Source organism: Aspergillus pseudodeflectus (assembly GCF_044049435.1).
Source record: "Aspergillus pseudodeflectus strain CBS 756.74 chromosome Unknown BJX68scaffold_40, whole genome shotgun sequence".
In the NCBI taxonomy this organism is placed as follows: domain Eukaryota; kingdom Fungi; phylum Ascomycota; class Eurotiomycetes; order Eurotiales; family Aspergillaceae; genus Aspergillus; species Aspergillus pseudodeflectus.
In genome coordinates this window covers 192,107-212,550 of record NW_027263816.1, presented here as the reverse complement: position 1 = coordinate 212,550, position 20,444 = coordinate 192,107, and the positions used below count along the sequence as shown (strand labels likewise).

General features: G+C 50.8%; 9 protein-coding genes and 2 non-coding genes across 11 annotated transcripts; 8 read left to right on the top strand and 3 right to left on the bottom strand.

Moving 5' to 3' along the window:
• Positions 1-415: 415 nt before the first annotated feature.
• On the top strand, positions 416-1,834 carry BJX68DRAFT_242832 (uncharacterized protein). Its single transcript, XM_071041053.1, has 2 exons — positions 416-1,339; positions 1,422-1,834. Exons 1-2 carry the CDS (start codon positions 967-969, stop codon positions 1,760-1,762), a joined length of 714 nt encoding a protein of 237 aa, XP_070896269.1. The 5' UTR covers positions 416-966; the 3' UTR covers positions 1,763-1,834.
• Positions 1,835-2,895, bottom strand: BJX68DRAFT_242831 (phosphatase PAP2 family protein). The gene is made up of 3 exons (XM_071041052.1): positions 2,734-2,895; positions 2,476-2,665; positions 1,835-2,417 (listed from the first exon to the last, which is right to left on the bottom strand). Exons 1-3 carry the CDS (start codon positions 2,782-2,784, stop codon positions 1,963-1,965), a joined length of 696 nt encoding a protein of 231 aa, XP_070896268.1. The 5' UTR covers positions 2,785-2,895; the 3' UTR covers positions 1,835-1,962.
• A 955-nt stretch (positions 2,896-3,850) lies between these two features.
• On the top strand, positions 3,851-5,946 carry BJX68DRAFT_147603 (RBR-type E3 ubiquitin transferase). Its single transcript, XM_071036616.1, has 2 exons — positions 3,851-3,865; positions 3,923-5,946. The coding sequence occupies exon 2, from the start codon at positions 4,003-4,005 to the stop codon at positions 5,866-5,868; it is 1,866 nt and encodes a 621-aa protein (XP_070896267.1). The 5' UTR covers positions 3,851-3,865; positions 3,923-4,002; the 3' UTR covers positions 5,869-5,946.
• A 543-nt stretch (positions 5,947-6,489) lies between these two features.
• On the bottom strand, positions 6,490-9,914 carry BJX68DRAFT_242827 (uncharacterized protein). Its single transcript, XM_071041051.1, has 6 exons — positions 9,507-9,914; positions 9,434-9,441; positions 9,336-9,384; positions 8,466-9,283; positions 7,686-8,413; positions 6,490-7,614 (listed from the first exon to the last, which is right to left on the bottom strand). The coding sequence occupies exons 1-6, from the start codon at positions 9,603-9,605 to the stop codon at positions 6,713-6,715; spliced, it is 2,604 nt and encodes an 867-aa protein (XP_070896266.1). The 5' UTR covers positions 9,606-9,914; the 3' UTR covers positions 6,490-6,712.
• A 188-nt stretch (positions 9,915-10,102) lies between these two features.
• On the top strand, positions 10,103-12,039 carry BJX68DRAFT_242824 (uncharacterized protein). Its single transcript, XM_071041050.1, has 2 exons — positions 10,103-11,140; positions 11,201-12,039. The coding sequence occupies exons 1-2, from the start codon at positions 10,438-10,440 to the stop codon at positions 11,938-11,940; spliced, it is 1,443 nt and encodes a 480-aa protein (XP_070896265.1). The 5' UTR covers positions 10,103-10,437; the 3' UTR covers positions 11,941-12,039.
• Positions 12,040-12,589: 550 nt separating this feature from the next.
• Positions 12,590-13,384, top strand: BJX68DRAFT_269571 (SNUT3/LISCH7 family protein; the record flags this gene model as incomplete). Its single annotated transcript, XM_071046384.1, has 2 exons — positions 12,590-12,935; positions 12,990-13,384. 2 exons carry the CDS (start codon positions 12,590-12,592, stop codon positions 13,382-13,384), a joined length of 741 nt encoding a protein of 246 aa, XP_070896264.1.
• A 302-nt stretch (positions 13,385-13,686) lies between these two features.
• Positions 13,687-15,197, top strand: BJX68DRAFT_242821 (NAD(P)/FAD-dependent oxidoreductase). Its single transcript, XM_071041049.1, has 2 exons — positions 13,687-13,868; positions 13,949-15,197. The coding sequence occupies exons 1-2, from the start codon at positions 13,829-13,831 to the stop codon at positions 15,136-15,138; spliced, it is 1,230 nt and encodes a 409-aa protein (XP_070896263.1). The 5' UTR covers positions 13,687-13,828; the 3' UTR covers positions 15,139-15,197.
• A 121-nt stretch (positions 15,198-15,318) lies between these two features.
• cwh41 (mannosyl-oligosaccharide glucosidase) lies at positions 15,319-18,330 on the top strand. Its single transcript, XM_071036615.1, has 7 exons — positions 15,319-15,667; positions 15,731-16,210; positions 16,264-16,421; positions 16,469-16,514; positions 16,570-16,948; positions 17,017-17,914; positions 17,967-18,330. The coding sequence occupies exons 1-7, from the start codon at positions 15,424-15,426 to the stop codon at positions 18,213-18,215; spliced, it is 2,454 nt and encodes an 817-aa protein (XP_070896262.1). The 5' UTR covers positions 15,319-15,423; the 3' UTR covers positions 18,216-18,330.
• Positions 18,331-18,750: 420 nt separating this feature from the next.
• On the bottom strand, positions 18,751-19,179 carry BJX68DRAFT_269568 (MMtag domain-containing protein; the record flags this gene model as incomplete). Its single annotated transcript, XM_071046383.1, has 2 exons — positions 18,751-19,081; positions 19,142-19,179. The coding sequence occupies 2 exons, from the start codon at positions 19,177-19,179 to the stop codon at positions 18,751-18,753; spliced, it is 369 nt and encodes a 122-aa protein (XP_070896261.1).
• A 173-nt stretch (positions 19,180-19,352) lies between these two features.
• On the top strand, positions 19,353-19,489 carry BJX68DRAFT_t126. Its single transcript has one exon. It is a non-coding gene; the product is annotated as a tRNA-Ile (tRNA).
• A 76-nt stretch (positions 19,490-19,565) lies between these two features.
• On the top strand, positions 19,566-19,704 carry BJX68DRAFT_t127. Its single transcript has one exon. It is a non-coding gene; the product is annotated as a tRNA-Ile (tRNA).
• The last annotated feature ends 740 nt before the right edge of the window (positions 19,705-20,444 follow it).

The following is a 20,444-nucleotide window of genomic DNA, read 5'->3' as shown; positions in this document are numbered from 1 at the left end:
TCAAAAGACCGGTGGCGAAGCTCCCATCTTCATTTTCGATTTCTCCACAGATAGAGCGAGTGTGAGGGCTGCTACCTTCAGAAGAGCGGAGAGGTAGAGTTGGAAGCGCGTTGCTGAGTAGCTGCTCGTATAGTCGTGAGATTGAGATAGCTACAGTGATTTGAAGCAGCGTCAACCGACAGAGAACGTAGGGCAACAACAAAACACTCAAATGGATAACCTGGACACCCTTCGAGTATTTATGTTGGTATGTCGATTATGCAGACACCCGTTTGAAGCTACACAACCACAACCACATCCCCACCCATGACCCTGATCATGTTTACTCCATCCTACCATCTTGATTGGACGCTCGGAGTTTATCATGAATCTTGCTTGCAGCAGCCTGGACATATGGACCTCGATACACTCTCACAAGCTCAGTCCCCTCCACCACACTACCACCCGAACCCAACCCAGCTCCCGGCCGCCAAGGTCACATTCCAGAACAAGCATAGCACATCGCGCAGTATGACCAGGTCCACGCCACACTAAACGATGCATGTATGCAGATAATACCATACCCTTGCCGATCCAGACCGCTCTCTGTCTGTAGTCAGACTGCACCATGACATCGCTCTCCGGGGACTTGCCCTACCAGGACAGCCGGGGTATCCTTACTCCGATGGGAGGGGATACTCCCACCGTCACCTGCAACGCGAAGCCCGAGGTCTCGTGGCGAGGACAGCGAAAGGGGGAGTGACTGGCTGGTTGGAATTCGGTTTTGGGCCCAGATAAGGTTTTGTCCGAGGGTCGCTTTCTTATATTGGGGTTGTTCTGCACTTGGGGTTTGTTCTGGGGATTTTTGTTCTAACTCATCTCACCTCATCTACGACACCACTATATATACCCGATAAAACGGCGAATTTACCACGCAAGGACGAGAATTAGGATACTTGCGATTTTGAAGAACCCAACCTCCTAGCCATGTTCACAGCCTCCCGAAAACAAATCTACTTTGCGCTTTCAAACCAAGATGACGACGAGGAGTCGCTCTTCGCGGGCCTGAGTCTGCCCTCGAAGTCAACGCTCTTCAGTAGCCTCTGCGTTGTCCTCGCTCTCCTCGCCTCCTTTATCGCTGGGACAATGTATACGCCGGCCCAATTATCTGGTTATAAATATGCACTTCACAGCAACGGAAACACCGAAAGCGAGGAAGCGCCATCCCACCTGAACAGATTGGCGCACCGCATTCCGCTTCGCGCTATCGCTGGTGAGATTGTATCCAAGTCGCCCTGGTCGAGGGAGCCGGAGTGCAGGGTTCGCGAGGGCGAGGGGGTGTGGAGTGAGTTAATCCCTGGTATGGTTTCCTTTTTTTCTCTTTGTTCGCGAGGCTGAATGGGAGACAATACTAACGGCGCCCGTCGTCGCGAACACTAAAGCGGGGCTTGGCTATTTCACGGAATCGGTGGTGCCGAATGGGGATGACTCGACAGTGGTGATTCCGGCGGCGTTTCACCAGCTGCATTGTCTAAGGACTTTACGGAGAGCCTACTATGCTCGGCGATGCGAGGATGGGACTGATGGCGGGAAGGCAGGAGAAGCTGCTGCTGTAGCACGGTGCTTTGATTATCTTGCTCAGAGCATTGTGTGTGAGGCGGATAGCACTGTTGAGCCGGTGCATTATGAGAGCGCGGGTGGGTTCCAGCGGCAGTGTTGGGATTTTGAGGCACTCACGGAGTATGTGCAGGACCGAAGGGTTTCTGGCGCAGAGGAGGCCTGATGATGAGAGAAGGGAGAAGAGGGCCTGAAGAGTGAGAAACTGGGATAACGCTTCATGAACCGAGAGACGAGACCATGGATAAGCGAAGTGATGTACTATTCGTTCCAGCAAATATGGGTATCCTAAATGGCAATGGCAATGGCAATAATAATCGCAAAGCAACGATCTAAGAGTACTGCATATCGCAACAAACGCATCCGTCAGTCAGCCTTGGACGATGAACGACCGCCGTTCTCGCTCCGCTTTGCTTTCCGCCGCGTCTCCCACCGCTGCCATCCAGCTTCGGCAAGATCTTCACTTACAACCAGGTCCCGTAGTCTGAAAAACCTCGCTGTCGAGTGATCCAACCCCCACTCGATCCAACCGTAGCTTCGCAGGAGCCCCGTAAACTGGAACCAGGCTAGAGCGAACACCACCCCAACAGCGCAGCCTGCGAGGACTTGGCGGGGGGTATGGTAGGTCAGGTAGATACGGCTGACGGCCACCGCAGTAGCAGCGAGTGCTATTCCCAGAGAGGCTATAGCTCGGGAAATCGGTCCCTGGTTGGCGGGGCTCGAAGACTGTCGAAATAGGAGGAAGAGGCCCATGTAGACGGCGAAGAAGGAGACGAATTGCGCGTGTGAGGAAGGCATGCCATAGCCTTTTCCAAACATTTCTATACAGCCGTTCGATTAGCCCGAGGTTCCAAAGTAGATAGTTTTCTTGATACATACGCTTCGGGCGCTCCTCTTTAATGATCCGCTTGAGGGCAAAGTTCAGGGCTTCACAGCCCAACTGTCCAGCAAACATCAGGCCCACCTCGACCTCTCGTGTTGCCCATACGAGGGTAACGTAAACAACACACAGTGCTTGAGGGACAAGGGCTAGCCAGGCGGATAGGAACGAAAGGTGGTCTTCGGGGTTCTATCCAGGCGCTCATGGTTAGCCAGCCTTGTTCTCTGGTTCTGCTCCGGCCCGAGTTGCGGACTCACATAGTGGACGTGCGTCAGAGATAACGATGCTAAAGGCTTCTCTTCTTCCATGTTTGCGTGATAGATAAATCATAAGAATAAAGAATCTGAAGATATATGCCCGGCTCAGCAGTAGACAGCCCCGTCGGCTGTCGTCACTGCACTGCGGAGGGCTTGCGGAGATGTCATTGCGATAAGTAGTCCGGAGAGGGTTTGTCCGAGCCGAAGCGGTTGCCGTTTTAGTCCTGCCAAGACAGCAAGAGGTCAAAGCGGCGATAGAAATGAGGGGAAGTGGCGGCCTGAGGCCTGCAGCGATAACGCATCGATCGAGAAGAAGAAAAAAATTACGGCGATTCATGGATCTTCAAGATTATATTAAAGTCTAGAAATATCGTCAAGTGAAATTGCAACACGATGAAGGATCTGAGAGGATAATCTGCCATCCTGTTCACGACTGGGCACCAAAGACTGCCTGATGCCCATCTATACGTCCACCCCCACAATACTCCCATCGTCGCATCTTCTTCTTCTCAGCTCTTCCGACTCACATTAGTCTCTCTTCCTTTTCCTCCCTCTTCTTTTCGACCTGTATCTTGACTGCTCTCTTGAGTTCTGCATCGGCTTATCCTTCCCAACCTTCTTCCAGACGTATTCCGGGCCTAAAAACCATGACGCACTTTCTCTCTCCACGTCTGCATTCTACTTTCTCATTCCCATTCACACCAGCGTCCTCGGTTCCTTTCCAACTAGTCAGGCGGTTCTCATTGATTTCTCCCCGTTTCTCGCGGGCTGTTCGTATACCAAGTTTGCCGTCTCGAGTCGCAGCGTCGCTACGTCCTTAATATCCCGATTCCTGATTCACACAAGACGCTCTGACCCACCTTTATACATTTCCTCACACTATTCGCCTCACTCTCCGCCACCGCAGGACTGTTTCTAGAAGTATTCGATTGAATAAATTTCGAATCTTTTTTTCCTATATTTTTTTTTTCTGGAATCCACGGCTCGCTCCCGCCTCGCTCATCAAGTATATGACAAAGCATTATTTCGCCTTCCACCTACCAGTACTCGCCATTCTACAGAATACGAACGCAATAAGAGGGGGCAGATCTACGAAGTATAGAGGGACGATTTTCTGTTGGTATCAGCTTGGGTATATCTACGTTATTGGAGTCTAATATGTTTGTACTGGTTGCTCATCGCTGATCAGCCCACCTCGCCACTCGCTGCTTTCGGCCCCAGCATCGTCAAGAACTCGCGATCCTCGACTACCGGTCCGTCCCTCTGGTCATGCATGCCGTAATGGAGCCAGAGTCTCCTCTTGAAGATGAGCGATCGGAGGAGCTCTCATCTATTGCCGCAATATTTCCGGAAATCAACACCGATCCGTCGTCCCCCTACCGTGCCTCTTTGGGTATCCCGGTAAAGCCTACGGCGCCGTTGAATGTCTGCTTCTACCAGCACCCAGATGTCGGCTTCCCTGCGGTCCTCACGCCTCCGACCTCCCTCGATGCCAGTGAAGGTGGACTTGGATCGAAGGCCAAACTCGACGATGGTTCCACCGCGGATGCAGAGAAAGACGTGCATGTTCTTTCGCATCTACCGCCTCTCGGCCTTGAAATTGAACTGCCCGCGGGCTATCCTTCGGATAAACCTCCAATTTTCAAGATTAGTACGAATCCACAATGGCTGCCTCTGTGGGCAGAGTCGAGGTTATTGGACGACGGCAAGCGCCTCTGGGAAGAAAGTGGCCGGTCTCTTGTTGTGTTCAGCTATATAGACCACCTTCAGCAATTAGCAGAAACGACGTTCGATATCGACGTTGATTCCGGTGGTGAAGTGCGACTTCCGCGTGAACTGAAGATTGCCCTACTGGACTTCAACAATAAGGCCGAGCGCGAGAAATTCGAGCAAGAAACCTTTGAGTGTGGAATCTGCCTGGAACCAAAGAAAGGAGCGAATTGCCATCGCCTGCTATCATGTTCGCACGTTTTCTGCGTGCCCTGTCTACAAGACTTCTATAATACCTGCATTACAGAGGGAGACGTCGAAGGCGTAAAGTGCCTGGCTCCGGATTGCGGAAGAGAGCAACCTACACCTGGTATTACAAGCCAGAAGAGACGGCGCAAGCGAGATCGGACGCTGAGCCCATCGGAACTCCTGCAAATACCGTTGGAGCAAGAAACAGTTCAGCGATATGTCTTCTTGAAACGAAAGAAGAAGCTCGAAGCTGACAAGACCACCGTATATTGTCCGCGAAAATGGTGTCAAGGTGCTGCACGATCGAAGAAACATCCCAAACCCATTGATCCTATGGCGGATGACCTTGATGACTCGGATGAAGAAGACGGCCTCGCGTTTGATCCTTTGGGGGAAGAGAGTCAATTACCACCCATGGCGGACCGTGTTGCTATCTGCGAAGACTGCAATTACGCATTCTGCTGCGTATGTAAGAAAGGCTGGCATGGAGAACTGGTACGGTGCTTTCCTAGACGAGAAGCAGAGCTATCAGCAGAAGAAAAGGCAACAGAGGAGTATCTCAAGTTATACACATCTGCGTGCCCAACGTGCGATGCCCCTTGCCAAAAACGCATGGGCTGCAATCACATGAAGTGTTTCAAATGTGACACTCACTTCTGCTATCTCTGCTCCAGCTGGCTCATGGAAGCAAACCCTTACCAGCATTTCAACGACCTTGCCAGCCCTTGTTTCAACCGACTTTGGGACCTGGAAGGTGGCGACGGTCTCAACCCCGAAGGCGCAGAAGCCCTACATCGCGTCCCGGATGATATCATCTTCGACGACAGCAGCGACGATGAAGAGATACCGCCATGGGAAATGGACGAGGAAGAAAATGGGCCTCGAAATGGAAGACGGCCTCCTCCACCAGCTCCAATCCCACCCAGAGTTAATCAGGCTGGAGCCGGAAACCGCGCACTCGGCCGCAATGCCAATGGTCTCGACGCAGCTGGGCGGGCAGCTGCCGCAGAACGACAAGCCCAAGCTCGCGCAATGGCGGAGATTCGAGCAGGCAGGGACGCTGAACGCCCTGAACAGGCCGCTGCTCGCCGTGCCGGTCTTCAACGGTTCCTAGACCTCGTACAAAACGACCGAGAAGACGAGTGGGACAGCGATGAATTAGAAGAGGGCTTCTAATCTCTCTTCTTGCTCTTTACCTTCCATACGCATCACCTCACGTTCTACGATTGCTGCTTAGCGACTCACATCACACATATACCACTGCATCACACACATCGCATTGCATCTCATTAACAACAAAACTCACGATTTCACGACTCACATCATGACTAACTAAAAGATAAACGGGGCAACCCTTGATTCTGATGTATTTATGAAGGCTATGGGCATGTATTTTCTTGTCTTTTGCATGTTGCACTCAGCGATTGCTTGCCAATCAAATTTCTCTTCTTTTGCCCTACCATCTCGTTTCGCAGCGCCGTGATTGCTTTGAGAATCTTCGGAACTCATTTCCTTATCTTTCCTCCTGTACAAGATATCACAATGCTGTATTGTATTGGGATTGGTTGGTTGGGTTCTTCTGGCCCTGTCTTTTCTTATCTTTGGCTCTTTCTACCTAATACACAAGAAGAAGAGGGAAAGTGGGGGACTGCATGTACAGCATAGTTGATTCTGTCCTCTTCAGCGGGTTGAGCTTCTGATTCAAAAATGCAATAGGTAGTTAGCCAGGTAGTTTAGTTTAGATAGGCTTGGGCGTGGATTGGGCTTGCTAATATAAAAGAGGGAGGGATGTTTATGTTTTCTCACAATGCTTATCCATTACTTGAAATATAGACTCGTTGGTCACATGGTGGTGTCTCCTTGATATACTCGCATCATCCTTCTGCCTAGTCCCTAAGCGTAGATGAATGGGCTCAATCCATACTACACACCCTAGAAATAGCGCAATCTTCCATCAAAACGTTTCCCGAAATCACAAAAAGCCAACAACACAACGCCAGCAAACCCCGAAGCAAGCAAGTCAAAGAATTAAAAACTCATCTTCAGTCCAACCTACCCCACCGCTACTATCATAACCACCAGCGCCGCCATTACTAGCCCCATGACTCCCCGCCTGCGCTCCCCCACCTCCAGCATAACCACCTGAACCAAAAGCCGAATCCCACGTATACCAGAACTCATAGCTCATCACCGTATGGTCCTCAAACGTGAGGAAGAGCCGATACCGGCGTGAGGGGTTCCACCCGCGCCAGGGCTCTTCGGGCTGATATGCGCGTGTTGCGCGGGCGTGGCATTCGGGGAGGGTTAGGCGGGGACGGTTGTGAGGGTGGTTGTAGGAACGAGACTGAGGGTGAGGGTCAGGACTTCTCGGGTTGGGCCCCGGTGGGCTTCGTAAGCCCGGGCTCATGGTATGTGCAGTGTTGGTATTTGAAGCACCAGGCGTATTGGGTATATGCATATTCGAGTCCCTATACTGGAAACGGAGTTGTGCGTTGGCATCATCATCGGCATCGTCCTGGCCGTCTCTTTGGATCCATGCGACATCGGGCATAACCTCGAACCCCTGCATCGGGGCAACAGCCATTCCTAGCAGAGGGACAAGCGGTCGTTCACCGTACTTCTCCTGGCTCTCCAGCGGGACGATCCAATCGATGCGAAATGTAGGACCCGATGTTCGGGACTCGGTTAGGGCAATCACGGCGGCTCGGCCCTTCTGAGAGGCGGCGACGACGATGCCGTGCTCGGGGATGTACTGGACCATGTTGAAGCGGTCGAAGCCGCGGATTGAGGCGATGGGGTGGGTGAAGGGCTGGCGGAGGGGGGCACCGCAGACGACGGTGGGATTTGAGGCGAACGGGTGCGGAATTAGGCGGATGTCTGTGTGCGAGAAGTGGAGGATTGGGAAGGAGGAAGGGGTTGGGGCTAGAGTTTGAGTGGGTGGGTTAGCTTTGTTTTCCATACTTTGACGTTTCAGTGGTGATAGGGAGACATACGGTCGAAGACGTGGTATGTGGCGGTTCCCGTTTCAAGTAGCTCCTCGCTGTCGGAGGGGTCGTCTGCGTCTGCGTCTTCCATTCCCTCGTCCTGGAAGTAATGGTCTTCTTCATCCGAATCATGGGCCAAGTTCTCACCGAGTAGTGCCTCGACTTCATGGACGTCACCACCGAGTGCTTCGAGGAGAGCAAACTGGAGGAATTCTGGTGTTGTCAGTGGCCCGTGGCCAGGAGGAATGGGAGTATCGGGGCCGTCATGTGCTTCGACCAGGGCGCGTATAAGCTCGTTATGACTGGGAGCTTGCGTGCTACCTGTGTTGACACCCGAGTCAGAGGCGCTATCCTCACTCAAGCTGTCTGCGTGGAAGGACCCATTGACAGCTTGATGGCTGAAGGCGTCTGCGGACTCAGAGGGGCGCAAGTTCGGTATATTTGGAGTAGGTGCAGCTTGAGAATCACTTTTTGCTTGAGTGTCGCTGCCACTGATAAGACAGTCTGCTCCAAAAATATCAGGTAGGACCGTTTCCTCTGGCTCCGCTTTGACTGCAGGAGGGAAGTAGTTGTATACTCTTGACGCGTCAGGCACTCTACTGCTCAGTTTTGTTAGATCAAGAACGGCCTGTCCATCCCTTACACGCCTCTGCGGCTGGCCGCCACATGCTTCTTCCGTGGATTTGAGCAGATGAAAAGTCCGCGGGTCAAGGGCAATAACAGACCAGCCACGATCACTGCTAAACTAGTCAATATATGGCGATATACGCAAGACTGGATGAAACTTACTCATTGCGTAGTGTGTTCGGGAACGTCCTGAACGTGTCATCGTTGAAGTAATATATGTTGAATGGACCAAGACTATCCCAAACCTTCCAAACAAGGACTTTATTGTCAATATCCGTGCTGACCATCCACATCCCATTGGGGTCTAGGTCGCAGTTCAGGAAAGTGACGGACGGAATATTAGAAAAATGCCCTGTGTAGGTCAACTTGATATTCCGTGTGCGGTGCCTGTCCGGCATAAGCTGCCGTAGATGGCTAAATTGTTCACTGGACTTGATGTGTATCCAGGTGTGTCCATAGTCTGTGAACTCATCATCCCCATCGGGCTGTGGTACAACATCTTCACCGGCCCCTGGCACCGAACCCACGAGTGCAAAAGCGAAGACAGTAACAAGCCCCGTGTTGGCCGTCACTGCAATTAGTCGAGCGAACTTATGAATGGCGATGCCCCAAGCGCTGCTATCAACATATTCGAGAAAGAAAGGGTCCACATCGGCACCATCCAGAGGTTTGGTTTTCCCAGCTTCAGTAGCTCTTTTCAAGGACGAAAATATGGCTTCGACGCGATACCCGCATACATTTCCTGAATCTGTGACTAGGAGCAGGACTTCTTCGCGGCCGAGATCGTCCACAAGGATACTGTTGATATCATGGGGAAAACCGGGTTGGATGTACCCTTCACCACGGGGCTCTTTCATGACTGGCGTGATAATCATCTCGGGCTTGGATCCCAGTGTCTGTAAGCCGCCCGCGGGTTCCCAGACATAGATTTGATGGCCGCAAGCGACGAAGAACAGGTTCCGTCGTCGGGAAAGTGCAGTCTAGATTTTTGTCAAAAGGCTGATTCTACGTCGACCAGGACAAGGAAGTTACCAGATTACAGCGCCAACGAGAAATCCGTGGGCCGAGTGAATCATCTGCTCTGTTCCTGGTCAGTGCTTGCGCTTGCCAGGTGAGCGCAGCAAACATACATGGGGTACTGAGAAACATCAGTATATGAGCTATACTTCAGAACTCAAGAAGACAGGTAGAGCGCATACTCACCCTTTCAGATCCTTTCTCGCAATTTAGCGCTCTAAGATGGAGTCCTTCACCGTAACGAGTCGTTGGGGCTGGCCCTCCTTGACTGCTGTCGTGTGCCATCTTCCGTATATGTTAATCTTGGCCCGAGTTTCATCAGAGAAAGCAAAGCAAAAACATCCAGATATGGTACTAAGCCGAAAGTCTCCCGAATACGGACATGGAAGGTACTAGGTGATGTCGGAAGAGAGACACAATTATGGGGAATCCGGATGTCTATGTATCATATCCAAAATAGCATCGTTGAAAAGGGTGGTTGCAGCTGAGGGGCAGAACCTTCACACTCAAAATCATCTGATAGTAAGCATTTTCAGAATCGCAAGGCTGAGCAGCTGAAGAAAGAGCCTCATTTGAACACTATTTCGACGCCCATATCATCAAGTTGTTGTACAAAGCAACCTTCCTCATGAAGTCACCCGCAGCATGAGCCTTGCTGCCTCAGGCTTAAGCTCACGTGCCACATCCAGATCCCCACTAATTTTTCTGCCCATAATTACCGCTCACGGGGAAACCCAATCCTCGCCAGAACTTCAGTCTCCCTTCTTCACCTTCTCCGTTCACCATCATCCTCATCCTGTATCTACATCATCCTCATCCTGTCCATCATCATCACCCTGTAAATAAAGTACTTGCTTTCTGCTGATCTCGCCGCCAGTCCTGCCATTCCTGTGTTTTCATAGGACTCTCTGATTTCACTTTGTTGACTTCAGATTGGGCATGAACTCGTGACCAGGCCGCATGAGCTCTTACCACTTTACTCTCATCTTCTTATGATCATCATTCTCCCAGTTTTTACGCGAGTCAGGGCTGCTCACTACTTTCAAAGCCCGGGTGGGAGGGCTACTCGATTCTTCGAGGGTTCTCTTTTTCATCCAGCGAATGTTGCAATAACGCAATGACTACCACTTCTCCAAACCCGCCCTGGGTCTTGAAGAAGAAGGTTCTTGTTTATGCATTCGATCTCGATGTTTTTTGTGTTACTCGCCTTATTATTGACCATGATAAAACTGCCAACCAAGGATCTATCTCCCTTTTGATTACGGCAGATCTCGCTAACTTGAACGGCAGATCAAAGGTGCTGACTTTGAACATCCCTCCAGAAACAGTCGAAAAATGTGGATTGGCTCGGCGAAGCAACGACGACCTCTGTCCACCCCGTTTGGTCCCCATGCTCCCGGCACCTGTCACCAATGTTTCGGCCGTCTCAACACTGAGTCTGAGCCTCGGTACGACCGGCACTGTTCTTTGTCCATCTGACATGGAGTCTTTAAGCCCGGCCACACCAGGAGACATGAACTTTCACTCATTTGCAAAGATCTGTCAATCCAAGTTTCTCCGTGTACACTTTTCTGGACGACAATTCGTGAATAATGAACTTGATCAGCTGCAAAGTTTTTCCTCTGCCCTACGACAAAGAAGACTCCAGACAGTGTCTTATAACCATGCTCGCCATGGCGTGGTCCAGAAAGACTGGCGTGTCTTTCGTCTGTCGCCTGATCCACCCCCATATTGTCAGGAGCCCGTTCCCGAGCAGGTGAATCAGGTAGATCCACCCCTGTATTCTGAATCGGAGCAGAATGTTGGAAAACGGCGCAGAGGTATCTTCTCATCTTAGCGGCTTATGTGCTCTATCGTTCAATAGCTCAATAATAGTCTAGACCCACGGTCAATGTCACCTGACGTTGAAGGACGCAAAAGACTGCTCCTTCCATCCCTTCACCCAATAGGCTCTCCGACCGAAGTGAACACGCCGAGCACTCTTCCCGTGTCACCATCATCGATTCGCCCAACTTACTTTACGCGTGCAATCTCTCCTGGGCACACAGAGTGCAAGAGACTTGCGCTTCTTGAACATGAGCTCCGTGGTGTTTCCGATGACATGATTCGCGAACTATTGATCCGATCTGGACGTCAACATCTGCTGGCCATACCAAAAGACGGAGACCGCAACCTGCCATGCGAGTTTGAGAGAGTCAGCTCCTCCGAGGTCGAGATGATTGAGCGCCGGCTCAAACGATATGTCGATAAGATTATTGAGCGCCGGCTCGAACGATATATCGATAGTGCCGTGAGCGAGTGTCGTGATCAGATCTATGATGTGTACACAACGAACGAAGCCGAATTCCGTGAACAGGTCGACGATGGTAACTCCGAGGTACGCAATACAGCCACTGAATGTATGAATGAATTGAAAGAACAGGCGCAAGGGCACATGCTTGAGATGGAAGAACAAGCGCAACAGTACATGAAGGATATCGAGGATCAGGGAATCGAGGTTGAGATGTCTGCGAAGAAAAAGCTCGGGCGATTATTCAATGCCTCTGCTCAGTCCTTGCTTGATAGCAAGTCAAGCCCTAGCCATCAATTAGGTACTGATGCCAGGCGCAGTTCCATTTAAACTCAGTAATCGGCTTATATATTTTGGAATTGTCGTTGTGTAGTTTAGTTAGATTCTAGGTAGGTGGGTAAATCCTATAAACCAGAAATCCTAAGATAATGATAATAACATATGCACTTAACTACCCATGCAATTAAATATGGGATTGCTGATGTATTTATCTATCTTACGATAGATATTGAAAGGAGAGAAACCATCTGCGAGCTCGACTATCTAGAGAACCAACTACGTCCACGTGACCAACATAACAGGACAAAGGCAGTCAGCCTAGCACAGTACCACTTAGTACTAACAAATCCCCAAACTCAGTCGACAACAAGAATGATGTCCACTTGGCCTTGATTACAACCACGGCTGGTACCTCTCTTAAGGGCTGGACCGACGCTAGCACGAGCCAAAAAAAGGAAGCCGCGTTACCGGGTCTAACCACCAACCGTAATATCTTTCACAAGCTTCAAACTTTCCCCGAAGACAGCAGAGCAACAATCCGAATCGCTATACTTTTCTCAACTCAAAACCCTATCGAAGGCTAAATTGGCCTGGCGTTGTTAAAGTCCTACCGTTGACACCCTATCTTCGGTGATTTCGTCTGTTGTGCCGCATTCTCGAACCCGACTCACACGACGCCCGAAACTTTCCACCCGCCACAATGGCAGAGCCACCAGCGAAGCGCGCACGTCGTGTTAATAGTTCGGCCATGTGGGATACGGAAGAACGCAGGACACGATCGCCAGAGGCAGACTCAGCAGTAGACAAGGCTTCTCGGCGTGATACTCACATCGAGGACGGACGACGAGACGGCCACCGCGAAGACAGGAGGTATCGATCTCGGTCTAGGGATAGGCGAGAGAAGCGGAGAGAGCGAAGTAGGTCTACGGACTATAGAGACCGCGACCGCGACCGCGACAGCGACAGACGAGACCGGATTAGAGATGGACGGGATGCCAGAGCTCGCGATAGGAGCACTAGTCGGGACAGATATAGCGAGCGTCGAGGTATGTATTCCACGTTGTTGAGATTATCGAATGTTGATCTGACTTCCTGGTCAGGCTATCCTTCAAAAGGCGACAGATATCGCGACCGTTCTCGATCCCCTATGCGTAACGGTACTAGGGAAAGAGCATCACCACCCCGCGGCTCAAGGAGCGACCGAAGAAATGATCGCAGAGATTACCGCGATAACGCAAATGGTGTATCAGATTCCAAATCACGAGCGGATCGCGGAAGGGACGACACAAAGATGGACATTGATGACGCCAATGAGGAGGATGATATTGAGGTGCTCATGCGGCGCAGCTTGGGCTTCTCCAAATTCAGAAGCACCAAAAACACAAAGGTTCCGGGGAATAACATTTACGGCGTGCGCAAGGAGAAGAAGACAGAATACAGACAGTATATGAACCGCCAGGGAGGATTCAACAGGCCTCTTAGCCCTTCTCGGTGAAAAGAAAGGCCCTCCATTTCCTTTTGCGCTCTTCGATATAACAGCACAATATGCTTGTCGCATTTTTACCATTGCCCGGACAATTTTTCTGGACCGTTTATGCATTGTCGGAGTTGGAGCAGCTGCTTTCTTTATTTTTGAACCTTTTCAACCACCTTTCTGTATTTTTTAAAGCTTTCAGATACTCTCAAATTTATTGATTGGCCACAAGCCAGCCATTCTGGTGCTGACAATCTAAACTCGTCCTGACATATTCCAATACTTGCGAGAGAGACATCGGTCCTACTCCGAAGCTGTCGAGGGAGCCGAAAGCACATGACCAAGTGACGTATTTGCATATTTATCACCGTTCCTGGTCAACCCTGGCCCTGCAACATTCAACATAACTTCACGGTGGCTTCCTTTTCAAGAGTTCTCGGATCTCGGATCGAGCAGTACGGAAAGATGTCTGTATCAAGTGACCGTCGCGAGATTGTTATTGTAGGTATGACAGTTACATTCCCTCATGTTACCCAGCACAATAAAAGGACATAAGGAAAGACCATTCTAACGTATATCTTACAGGTGGTGGCATCATTGGATGTTGCTCTGCCTATTACCTAACACGACATCCCTCTTTTGATCCCTCCCGACACTCGGTAACTCTTATCGAGGCGTCTGATATCGCTGGAGGAGCTTCAGGCAAAGCGGGTGGCCTTCTAGCGTTGTGGGCGTATCCAAGCAATATCGTCCCACTGAGCTACAAGCTTCATGCCGACCTAGCCAAGGAACACAATGGCAAGGACAGGTGGGGGTATCGAGAAACCGGCTGCGCACAGTTGGTCGCACGAGGTCGCCCGCTCAATGAGAAGAAAGACACGGAGGACAAAACTGGCAGTTCTCTTTCGCTCCAGAAACGCAGCGCGGCAGCTATGGACAAATTAAAAAAGGCCAAATTGCCCAAGGAATTGGACTGGATCGAGCCGGAGTTGGTAAGAGGTTATGAAAGTATGAGCGACCCGGGCGAGACTGCACAGGTTCACCCTTACCTCTTCACAACTTCCATCGCGAAACTCGCGCAGGAAAAAGGAGCAAAGATTACATTGGGGTCTGTCACAAACATCAACTACGATGGGGATGCTGTCAATTCCGTCACATACACGGATAAAGAGACTGGTCAACAGGAAACTATTCCCGCAACCGATGTCGTGGTAGCAGCTGGCCCATGGACGAGCGCTGTCTTGCCTGAAGCCCCAATTTCCGCCATGCGTGCCCATAGTGTTGTAATACGGCCGACAAGACCGCCAAGCGCACACACGCTGTTCACCAACATTGAAATCCCCGCAAACTTCGACCCTGCCACCCCCTCTCGCCCAACCGTGGCAACACCAGAGATTTACGCTCGCCCTGATGATACGGTGTATGCATGTGGTGAGGGAGACCAAGTTGTTCCTCTTCCAAGTACGACTGCCGATGTCGAGGTAGATCAACAGCGCTGCCAGGATATCATCAACCAGGTTGGATCCGTTTCTGATACGATTCGGGATGGCGAGGTCCTTGCGCGTCAGGCTTGCTATTTGCCAAACGTAAGCTCTCCGCGCGGTGGCCCACTAGTTGGACACACCGGTAGAAAGGGGCTTTACCTTGCTGCTGGCCATACTTGCTGGGGTATCCAGAATGCGCCTGGCACAGGTAAGCTGATCAGCGAGTTTGTGTTTGACGGACGGGCGAAGAGTGCCAACGTTGGATCTTTGGACCCGAGAAACTTCCTATAAAATATAATTGAGCATTGTACATAGGACAGCAGTCAATGCATCCTACGTTGGAGATCAAATGTACGGACACTGTAAATAATGAACAAGCTATACTAGTATCTATGACGCACGGACCAAGCAAGATGCGGAGCCAGCTCCTGCTGATGCCAGATAAGAAAGTAGTATGTACTCCGCAACTCCCGCCGGCGAGCCAAAGCACAAGAGCTGTCTATCCATTGAACTCCTGTACGCTGCTTTGTCAACTGATGAAGCTCATATTTCTTTGATTCTGATGTCTTGTTCATAATGCACCTCTCCGTCAAATCCCTCATTGCGACACCGCTGTTCTACGCGGCCGCGGTACTCGCTAGTCAAGTACCAGATGATGCTTCGATTCTCGCCCACGAGGCCGCAAAGGCCAGCAACCAGTCTCTTCTCTGGGGCCCATACAAGCCGAATTTATACTTTGGCGTTCGGCCTCGAATCCCGAACAGTTTCTTCGCCGGTTTGATGTGGGCGAAGGTGGACAACTATGCTACAGCTCAAGAAAGTATGCATGCGAACCTCGGCTGTTAGAACTTACCGGGATTGCTCGATGCTAACTGCATAAAAGACTTTAGACACACATGCGAACAAAATGAAGGAATGGCAGGGTATGGCTGGGACGAGTACGACGTTCGAAAGGGCGGCCGCGAGACAATCCACGACGCCGGAAACTCAATAGATCTTACAATTGACTTCATCAAGGTCCCCGGAGGACAACATGGCGGCAGCTGGGCTGCCAGGGTGAAGGGTGTTCCTCGCGACGACGCCGCAGCTGATCAGCCAACGACTGTTGTTTTCCACGCTGGATTAGAGGGACTCGGCAGTTTGGCTGTGTCGACGGAGAGTGACGATCCTCGTGGTATAGAAGGCGATGTTACAATTAAGGGATATACGTCTGAGCTTGGTGATTTTACGATTGATGTGACCACGGGACCGACGAATAACGAGCATCCTCAGCATGACCATCCATCGTATGAGGATAAGCCGTTGGATCGGTCATTGGTGACTAGTCTGGCTGTGAAACCGGAGCATATCTGGCAAACAAAGAGTTAGTCCTACTGAGATGAAGCATTCCTTGAAAATTATACTAATGGCAGTTAGTGCTCCTGTTCTCGCAGATGAAGAAAGCGGTGGATGAGGCTATTGCGAAATACGGCACTGATAACCCGCCTCCGCCGGCCCAGGTCTATACAATCGACAATCAGCCTGGCGAGGGCAATCTTCACCTGGTGCAAAAAGTCTTCACTGGTGCTTTTGAGGTATGCAGTGCATTGGCCTCCATTGACGGCTCGCTTACAAGTGATAGTTTGATATCTTATTCTCTTCCGGTTCTTCTCAGCGACCTCTTACTTGTGAGTAATTACCGCGTTTAAACGAGCGCACGCAATACTAATACGTTATTGTTAGCTGAGGCACTTACTCGGGAGATTGAAAGTGCTTCTGTCTCCTTCTCCGAGAGATTTAAGAAGATCCTTGCGCCCCAGGCGCCTTTCAATTCTGAGGAGTACCTTGGCTTCTCCAAATCTATGCTCTCCAACCTCATCGGCGGTATTGGGTTCTTCCATGGTACCGATGTCGTAGACCGATCGGCCGCACCCGAGTATGAGGAGGAAAACGAAGGTTTCTGGGAGGAGACCGAAGAAGCTAGGGGGCGGGCACAACCTGTCCTTGAAGGGCCAAAGGACCTCTTTACTTGTGTTCCATCTCGACCATTCTTCCCTCGCGGTTTCCTTTGGGATGAGGGATTTCACTTGATTCCGATCCTTGATTGGGATCCAGATCTTGCGTGCGTCCCCTCACCTGCCTTCTCGCTTGCGCGGTTGTATTATGGTCCAGACTGGCTGACCCCAACAGGCTTGAGATTGTGAAGAGCTGGATAAACCTCATGGATGAAGACGGCTGGATTGCTCGGGAGCAGATTCTAGGCGCTGAGGCACGCAGCAAAGTCCCGCCGGAGTTCACAGTCCAATATCCCCACTACGCTAATCCTCCGACTCTCTTCATGGTGCTCGAAGCTTTCATTGACAAACTCGAAACCAAGGGATCTGCTGAGAAATATGCAGCAGACAACCAAGGCCTACACTCGGTCTATCTGACGCAAACAGAGCTGGGAGAGTCGTTTATCCGTTCCATATACCCGCTGCTCAAAAAACATTACTTCTGGTACAGGTCGACTCAAGGTGGCGACATCAAGTCCTACGACCGTGAGGCGTTCTCCACAAAGGAAGCATACCGCTGGCGTGGGCGCTCTGTTCAGCACATCTTGACATCTGGATTGGATGACTATCCTCGTGCCCAACCGCCGCACCCCGGTGAGCTTCATGTTGATCTGATTAGCTGGATGGGAATGATGACCCGAGCTCTTCGCCGTATTGCTGAAGTTCTTGGGGAGGCGGAAGATGCCGAAGAGTTCAAGAAGTACGAAACCGCAATCGAGCGGAACATAGACGACCTTCACTGGGATACGGATGCTAAGACTTACTGCGATGCCACAATTGATGACTATGAAGAGTCTGTCCATGTCTGCCATAAGGGCTATGTGTCCCTCATGCCCTTCTTGACAGGCATGGTGACACCAGATAGTCCCCGCTTGGAGGCTATTCTGGATTTGATTGAGGACCCAGAAGAGCTCTGGAGCGATTACGGCATTCGGAGTCTCAGTAAGCAGGATGAGTTCTATGGCACTGCTGAGAATTACTGGAGGAGCCCTGTGTGGATCAACATCAACTACCTAGCGCTCAAGAATCTCTACGTACGTGCCTCCGCGAATTAGAGACTCAATCTAATGCTGACCAACTTCATAGGATACCGCACTCGCACCCGGTCCTCAGCAGGCCCGTGCACGGACAACATATTCTAAGCTACGAAAAAACCTGGTTGAGAACGTGTTCCGCGAGTGGAAGAAGACTGGGTTCGCGTGGGAACAGTACAACCCAGAAACAGGCAAAGGGCAGCGCACGCAGCATTTCACCGGCTGGACCAGTCTAGTCGTGAAGATGATGTCCATGCCCGACTTTCCCGCCAGCGAGAGGAAGGGCCACGATGAGCTATAAGCCACACAAACGAATTTTGTATAAAACCAAACGAGCGTCGATAGAAAATAAAGAAGAGCTTGTAGTGTATATCGTATCATCCCAGAGACCCAACGCCAACCCTGTGCTTGTGTACCTAAAGAGCAGAGCTCAGTGTCGTCCGCTGTAAGAATCATCATCTGGTCTGCGAGGACGATCGCCGTGACGTCTACTGTCTCGGTCTCTATCGCTCCGCTCCCTGCTTCTTGACCATGAGCGTCTCCGGCGGTGTTCACGCTCGCGCTCTCGGTCTCGGTCAGGCTCCCGATCTCGCGACCTTGATCTCGATCTGTGTCTATGACTTCGATGGCTTCTATGACCTCGATCGCGGTCCTCCCGATGCCTATGTCTGCGCTCCCGATCCCGATCCCTATCAGCCCTGTGCTCTCGCTCTCGATCCCGTCTCGGACTCCTTGAACGCTCACGCCTTCGCCTCCTTCCATCCTTGGACCGCTCTAAAGCCCCATTAGCACTCACATACCTTCAACCCCCCAGCCTCAATCAAAACCAAGCATTACTAACCTTTGATTCCCTGCCCCTGCATTTCTATCTTATTCCCCTCGCCCTCCCCATTTGTTCCACCCATCGGCACAAGATTCGCATTCTGGGACGGTAAAGGCAGCCCCAGCGCCCGCGCCATAGCCTCTTCCTCCACAGCCTTAACCCTCTGTCTTTCCTCGCGCTCGAGCCTCGCCTTCTCCTCCGGATCCTCGTCGCCACGCGTATACCATTGTAAATCTTTATTCTGCTGCCATCGGCCGACAGGCGCCATAACCGAGTGGCCGAGGTAGTTTTCGCGGTGCGAGGAATCTTTTACATCGGACCATTTGAAGTCGCCGCGACCGCCACTGGATAGATAGGTTGAGGTTAGTGGGAAGACTGTGGGGGAGAAGAACGGGGATACGCACCGGCTGCCTTCTTTGCGGACACCTGCGACAAGATCCATTTTGGTCGCAGTTGGTTCAAATAAGGGCTGGTAGTCAAGGTGATTGAATGAGAGCGTGGACTCATGCAACTCCGTCTTTGAATTACACAAGCATCCGGTATGAATGTAAGCCTTACCTTCTCCGAAAGTGGCCTTGACATTGAAGTTTTTGGTCTCAATGTTCTTATAGAGACGCCTCTATAGCTCAGTGGTAGAGCGCTTGACGTATGTTCTGTCTTCTGTCCTCTAAAATTTGCACAAAAATCTTACTAACACTGAATTAGTTGTATGCGACATCAAGAGGTCCGTGGTTCAATCCCGCGTGGAGGCACTTCTTTTTTCCTCCTATCACCCGTTCTGAGTGTTACCTTCAAGTGGCCAGGTGTAGTTCGACGGTCGTTATACACGCCTCTATAGCTCAGTGGTAGAGCGCTTGACGTATGTGCTTTATTCCGTCCTCCAAGAGTTGCGCGAAATATCTTACTAACATATATCTAGTTGTAATGCGACATCAAGAGGTCCGTGGTTCAATCCCGCGTGGAGGCACTTCTTTTTTTTTCCCCTCCTTTAATTTATTTCGCCTGGCACGAAAGACTGCTGACCGACCTCAATATGGCAGCAGTTCAGAAAATACATTACCTTTATCATCCTCTTGGAATCTTCTCCAGTACCTTGGCTAGCCACATGAGTTTTTTCCAAGTAGTACAGAGTCCTGCGTTCCCATTGCTTGCCAGGAAACTCGAAGCTTGTTAAATATAAGTAAAGAAATCATCGTAGCAGGCCACCGTTCGAAGTTGGACGACGAAATGTGGCTATTTGTAGCCTCCATAATACTAGCCGGAAGGTGGAGCAATGGCTGATATCGACGTTGTTGTCGTTTGTATGAACATTTTAAAGGGCACTATACTACAATGCTATCAAGGATATCCCGCGGCAGGCGGCAGATAACAGGAAGTCTTTGCAAATCTCCAGCTCGCAACCGAATGACCCTGTTAACAACCTTGCAGATGATATGTATACCACTCCATGGTTTGGAATAACTCGACTTCTCGGATCCTTTCTTGTACTCTATGGGTCATCATTCCTCACAAAACCTTATCCGCAGGTTCTAATTATGGAAGGTTCGATAATGATATATATCTATATATGAGTGGGCTTTTTCGGCCTGGGACTTCAAGCGGCAACTCAGTGAATAATCATTGCAATGTTCGGTTGTACTCCATGTTAAACGTGCCAGCTCTTCCCTGTATGGGTGAGATGATATAGAACATAGGCAAACTCATATC